The sequence below is a fragment of the Photinus pyralis genome, unplaced genomic scaffold (assembly GCF_008802855.1).
Source record: "Photinus pyralis isolate 1611_PpyrPB1 unplaced genomic scaffold, Ppyr1.3 Ppyr1.4_LG9, whole genome shotgun sequence".
Lineage (NCBI taxonomy): Eukaryota > Metazoa > Arthropoda > Insecta > Coleoptera > Lampyridae > Photinus > Photinus pyralis.
Genome location: NW_022170878.1, coordinates 8,955,752 through 8,962,018, shown reverse-complemented (window position 1 = coordinate 8,962,018; position 6,267 = coordinate 8,955,752). Strand labels below are relative to the sequence as shown.

General features: G+C 38.4%; 1 protein-coding gene across 2 annotated transcripts; it reads right to left on the bottom strand.

Annotated features, from left to right (window-relative positions):
* LOC116180518 (neurotrimin-like) lies at nucleotides 1-5,889 on the bottom strand. Of its 2 annotated transcripts, XM_031500552.1 has the most exons (9): nucleotides 5,615-5,889; nucleotides 5,351-5,564; nucleotides 4,507-4,904; nucleotides 4,293-4,461; nucleotides 4,175-4,222; nucleotides 4,050-4,112; nucleotides 3,930-3,992; nucleotides 3,797-3,868; nucleotides 1-1,227 (listed from the first exon to the last, which is right to left on the bottom strand). In XM_031500552.1, the coding sequence occupies exons 1-9, from the start codon at nucleotides 5,852-5,854 to the stop codon at nucleotides 1,142-1,144; spliced, it is 1,353 nt and encodes a 450-aa protein (XP_031356412.1). In that variant the 5' UTR covers nucleotides 5,855-5,889; the 3' UTR covers nucleotides 1-1,141. The 2 variants fall into 2 exon arrangements, with proteins under 2 accessions (XP_031356412.1, XP_031356413.1); XM_031500553.1 differs by lacking the exon at nucleotides 3,797-3,868 and having other exon boundaries at nucleotides 5,615-5,888.
* Between the last annotated feature and the right edge of the window lie 378 nt (nucleotides 5,890-6,267).

The window sequence follows — 6,267 nt, the reverse complement described above, 5'->3', positions numbered from 1 at the left end:
TTGTACGGTATTATTTTATTGTAATTATTTTATCTATACATACAATATACAGTTTCGTATTTCAGTTGTTAATGTAAGTGAAGTTGCAAAGCTCTCCACAAAAAAGCTTTATCAAGACTTGATATGCCAACTTTTGATTGAAAGTGTATCTATCTAAACTGGTCAAGGAGGGCCTTGCAAGTTCATTACATGTATAATTAACTTATAAAATAGCTGGAAGTACAAAGCAACAATTATATCTAAACATCGAATTGTATAACATTTGTTTTATTTAATATAGTAAGGCATCTTGCAAACAGTTCCCATTTCTCATACTCTCGAGATTGAATTTAAAATTATTAAAAAGCTTCAAGTAGGAAATCTGATTTTTGACAGGCCACAATTGGGAACATATAGGCATTATGGTACTCGTTACAAGGTAGTTTTAAAAAAATAATTATAAAACGATAGCTCTACATACCTACACATCACACAAAATAAACAAAAATATTTACAAAATTTTGCAGCTTCAATTAAAATACGCGACTTAAAATGCTACATACTCCTCCAATTAAAAAAGACACCATAATCAGCATTTTTTCAAAAAGACATCCTAAAGTACACTTATAATTATAAAAGATTTCTTAACGGCGGACTAGACGACTCTAAAATGATTTTTTGAAAGCATCCTGCATTTTTAAAAAATACTGTAAAAACCAAACCTTTGAGCTTGATCCTAAATGACACTTCTTGATTCGAGAACTAAACTTAACATAGAATATCTACTATTTCATAACGTGTTACGAGGTATCAAATATGGCATCCCTACATTGATTGTCTGAATTCAATTACAAACGGAATCAAGAAGTTTATAGGTAGTATGGAAGAGACCCCTTTTGCGTATAACTAACATCACAGAAATGTAAACAGCACCAAATCGACTTAAATAATTGTTAGCGGGCGTTAACGATTATTTAAATTATTGGAGTCATTCCTATGAAACGTTGAAACAATTGTAACAGTAACTAGGTTTGCGTTAACGGCAGTACAGTTTTTTTTCCATAATTTAATTATACCTAGATTAATAAAAACCTTTGGTTTACTTTGTTTAAGCTACCAGTGCGTGGAAGATTTCTTCGACGGAAAAGGAAGATGAGAACATTCAACGGCTGTACTGTGTTGAGAGTAACGATATACATAGTAATAATAACGTTGGAAGAACGTTACTGCTGCCATTTCCACCTGTACCTAAAACAAAACGTTATCATAAACTTCACATGTAAATTTGAGGTAATCTAATCGTTTGGTAATACAAGAAGGGGGTAAGCGTCACACAAAGGAAATTTTTGCATTGATTTCTAAGATGTTATCATTGTTATCTACCATGTATTTGAAAGCTTTTGGGGAGTCTGACATTCTAAAGAAAAAGAAAGAAGAAATTTTCTTTTCTTTCTTTCAGTCCTACAGTAAGAAGATGAAAGAAGGGAAGAAGTAGAAAAAGGTGAATGAAAAATCCAGGAAGGCCTCCTAAGAAGTTCAATAAGGAGATTAGTTTTTTAAGTTTTAGCCGCACAGCAAATAGAAAAGACAGGAAAAAGAAGAGGATGAGAATTTCAATCATAGAGAAAGCAGAAAGGAAACAAAAAGGATCAATATTCCTTTTTCACAACCCCCCACGCGTTTCCCGATGCCCTACCATCCCAAGTGTCTTTTCCAGACCTTTTCAAGCTTGCCTAGTCCTAGAAAAGACGCTTCAAGCTTTGGAAAACACTTACAACAAGACAATTTCTAATTTTCCAAGGCTCTTCAGTGATTTCCAAAGTCTTGCGGGTCTTCTAGACCCTCCTCGACAGAATTTTATAATAAAACATAATAGACAAGCGAGTAAGTAAAGGCTTAAACATCACCTAGAAGACTGTGGGAAGCACATACTAAACACATACCAGAGTATGGTTTTTATGGTGTTCTTGAGAGGACCCAAAAATTTGGATAGACAGTTTCTATTCCAGAACTATCCGGGTCAATAAGATGATTTTTAAAATGCCCCAGTCTCTTATTTCCCTCCTAAAAAAACACTAGAATGCTTTGGAAAGCACTTACATTCCCATGGTATTCTAGTTAATGTTTTTCAGTGCCTCTTTAGTGATTTCCAGCTAGTCCTTAAAGTCTTCTAAATTCTTCTCAAAATTCCATAATTGTTTCAGGATTGTGATTGTGAAGCTGTCTCCGGGCAGATATCACAAGATCTGGGTGCGGCTGTAGTAGCACCTCAGCAAAACAGGGAGTTGCATCCAGGAGGATCCTCAGATTTTTTAACAAACTGCCTCTCTCCGAGTAAGACACTGGGACACGTGCAATAGATCCAAGGTTCAAAAGTGCGTAGGCGTGATATAGTCCAACCCAAGGAGGAAAAAAACTGATTATAGGATGTACTCATATACATAACGATGCCTAAACCCATCATCACTTATGATGCCTAAACCCATCATCACTTATGCTGCCTTAGTGAAGTGGCAACAAACAGAAACACAAGAAGGCCAGATGAAACTAAATTAGGCATTACAAAGATTAGGCATAATGGAGACGATGTCATCTTCCCCCACGGCGGTCCTAGAGGCCCTTCTAAACCTACAACCTCTACACTTTGTTGAAAAAGGGAGGCATTGAAAGAGGCACAGATTAAAGTGGGGACTCTCTAGGGAAGGACATTGCAGCATTGTATTGAAATACAAGTCAGGGACATGATTCCTGACCAAATCTCGCAAAAGTGCTGTTCAGAAAGTTATGCTCGGGCGCCATTGTGCAAGGTGTACTGTGGTTTTGCCTGCCGGGAGCTCAAACAAGCGGATCAAAGGTCAAAACATGTAGTCGTTTCGTTTCTGCTCTACAATTTCACTGGTGATCCGCTTTCCATTCGTCTAAAAATTGACTTGGATTGTTTAGGCATTGAAAAAAATACCGTTGCGTGGATTCGCTTTCTTGGACGTGATATTACCTTAATGTCTACAATCCTAACGATGTGTTCGTTTAGGTACGAAGATAGGCACGTAAACCCGTTACCTGAAGAGTGGAACATGGGACCTGACAATTGCGCATCGGACCAGACTTTCAGCTGCTCATCGTTCAAGTGTAGAAAGTGCTTAAGCTAAAGTGTTTAGACTCACAAACGATTATTATGTCCGAATATAATATTGTAACTTTTTTTAAATAAAGTATGGCAATATTGCATTATCAGTGCGCACCTCCACGATATGCGCATGATTAGCGATAGAACATGCGCAAGGTTCTTCTCCTTAAAGCTTTCCCTGATATATTCATGTTCATGGAATAAATTTCTTAGAGGACGGCAGAAAACAAATTCGAGATAAAGTCTGTTCAAAAATATCACGTGTGTTACTGTAATGCCTACGTCACAAGAACTCTGCCAAGTTTATTGTATCAACAGGGGATTAGTGGGAAAAGGACAAAAGAACCCCAAAACTGATCAGAACCGTCTACTATGCAAATGATTCCGTAATGAGGGAGTAGGTGTTGGTGTACATGGAACAGAGGGATACAGACTATGACTCGTAACATTAGAAATACTCAGAAACCCAACTTTACTCCAGACTGACAGTTAAAAAAGAAGGGAGCGATGCACTTAGCGGAGTTAAAAACCACCAACTACAAAAGTAAATTAAGGGCTGACAAACTGAAGTAGAAAAATCACTAAAATCTACAACTGCACTCCTTTGTTAATCTCGCATGCTAATCGTAAAGTTAAAGTCAAGCTACTATTGGTGCAAGCAAATAAAAAAGACAAAAACAAGGCGGATACCTTGGGACTCTTTCGTTAATTGTTGCTGTTGTTCCTGTGTGTGTGGCGTTTGAATCGCATTATCATTTTGTGCTATTAAAAAAATTATCAAAGGCGAATTATACAAACACAAATAAAGAAAAAAAATGAATACCTTCGTAGGAAATTTCTGACTTTTGAACTGCGGGTTGCTCGGAGGTTTGAATTATCACCGGACCTAATAATAAGAACATAAAATAAGAAAACGGTTGTAAATAAAAATGTGCAAGAGTACCTCCTTCCGTAATTCCACTTCCGTCAAAGGCTTGTGGTTCGTGTATGATAACTACCGGAGTATCTAAGTGTGCAAAAAACAAACAAAAATTAAACGTGAAATTAAATGAGCACGATAACTTATACCTTCCGAGTTTTGTGCAGGTTTGTGTGGTTTGTGTTTGTGATGTCCTCCTAAAGGGAGAGAAAAATAAAAAAAAAGTGCGTGAAAATTTCAACCGATCCATAGCTGTGGGTTACTTACCGCTTTTGAAGTGGACGACCGGAGAATAATCTGACCATCCGTACGTGTTCCTAGATCTAAGCTTAGCCTCGTAGTGTCCACCGGGGAGGTTGGTGAACGTACCGTTGACCGTGTAAAGATTTCCTTCGGCGTTCGACACCTCGGGATGTAGAATTAACCAGTCGGAATTCTAATGAAATCGTTTAGTACACGAAACGTCGCCGAGTACACTTACCGCAACTTTTTTATACTGAATCTCGTACTGGGCGACGGGCGAATTGGATTCGACATTCCACACGACGACAACGTTCTTATCCGAATCGTGTGAGGTATCCACGTGTTCGGCGAGGCTCGGGAAACCGGTTAACGTTATCGTCTTCTCGTTATTTCCCACCCTGTTATACGCGGAGCACGTGTAAACGCCAAAATCGGACACTTTCACTTTGTTGATTTCCAAGATGTAGGTGTGATTGTGGTGCTTGAAGTCGACGCGCTCATTTTTGACGACGTTCAAGCCGTCCTTCTTCCACACGACTTCTGCTTTGGGAACCGCGCGAACGTAGCATATCAATTGCGAGTCCAAATTCTCATCCGAATTTACCGTCAATTTCTCGATTGTTACCACAGGTTGATCTAAAAAAATTTGAATAGTTAGCACAGTTATCATGCAGTAATTGAAGGGAGGAAGAACGTATTTGTTCAAACAAGCTTCCTTTTCGTCCAAGAATTTTGTTTAGCGTTCTTTTCATGTGTATGAAATAAAATGTCACTGTCTCAATTAAATGTGTATTTATTCGAACCCCTTGTGCGAGCCGGATAGAGTTTTCATGTCAGATTTTTCCTTTCGTGTCCAAAAATTGTGTCAGGTCAGTGAAAATGTGTGTAGGTAATTTAAACCTTTGGAATTTTTTGATCGAAGCTACTGAGTGGACCGCACACGGCAATATTTATTAAATTATTTTCTCCCCAACCCCAACATTAGTTTGCTGAACTGAGTCGTGCCTTTTTGGGTTAGATCAGAAAAGAGAACTTGAGCACAACACATCCCTTGTTTTACCTATAAGAATTAAGTTACTTACGGGCTACACTGATGTGTATGAATTTGTGCGCAGGAGGCTCTATCCGATTATCCGCCAAACACTGGTAGTCACCGGCGTCGTGATGGCTCACGTTTTCAATGGAGATCGTTTCACCTTCCGTCGACAGCCGATGTCCTTTCTTCGACCAAACTATCGTGGGCTTCGGAAATCCGATTGCTTTACAAGTCAAAACAAGGGATTTACCTGCATCGATCTAAACGAATGCGAGAATGAGTATCCGGTCATTCTTTCGCGTTTCCCTACCTGTGTGCTGTCGTGCAAAGCCTTCAGCGATTCAATTTTCGGCGCAGTTTGGACGTACAAGTGATGGGTGACGCTGAGGTTTTCCTCCTTTGAAAGCGGAATGGTACACGTGTAGTTCGCCGTTTCGTTCGCACCTACGTTCGAGATGATCAACGATCTTTTGTTAAGTTGGAAGTTGTTTCCGAAACTGCTGAACCGGAGTGTGTCTTGATATACTATTTCGTTGTTTTTCTTCCACATAAACACGAAGGTATCTGAAAAACAAGGTTACTGTAAGCTGTTCATTCTGAATTACCAGGCGAAAATCGGATGATCAAAGACTAGAGAAACTTGATCAAACTAAGAATAATGACATGACAATTTTATTTCAAACGTAATTTGTAGACGTAATATTAATAGGCTTGTACTAGCAATATTTTTAATATAATTAGAAACACAATTGTGACAAAACTACCATAGGAATTAGGTTTCGTTCGCAAAGTTCCAAAGACTGAAGCAAGTAATGGCTCTTCCAATAAGATATTTAGATGCTTTGTTCTCTCCATTAATTTCTTTGACAAAATAAAAACCTTCTCTTCTCCATACTCCACTTCTACACGACAACGGAAACAAAAATAAAACTATCCAGCAAGTCCCTGTATTTCTTCTTTTTA

Coding starts and splice junctions, on each gene's coding strand:
- LOC116180518 (XM_031500552.1), bottom strand. CDS start 5,854: ATGTGGAAGAAAAACAACGAAATAGTATATCAAGACACACTCCGGTTC. Junction 4,113..4,174: donor ACCTGCACAAAACTCGGAAG/GTATAAGTTATC, acceptor TTGCACACTTAG/ATACTCCGGTAGTTATCATA. Junction 1,228..3,796: donor ATTAACGAAAGAGTCCCAAG/GTATCCGCCTTG, acceptor GTTTTGTTTTAG/GTACAGGTGGAAATGGCAGC.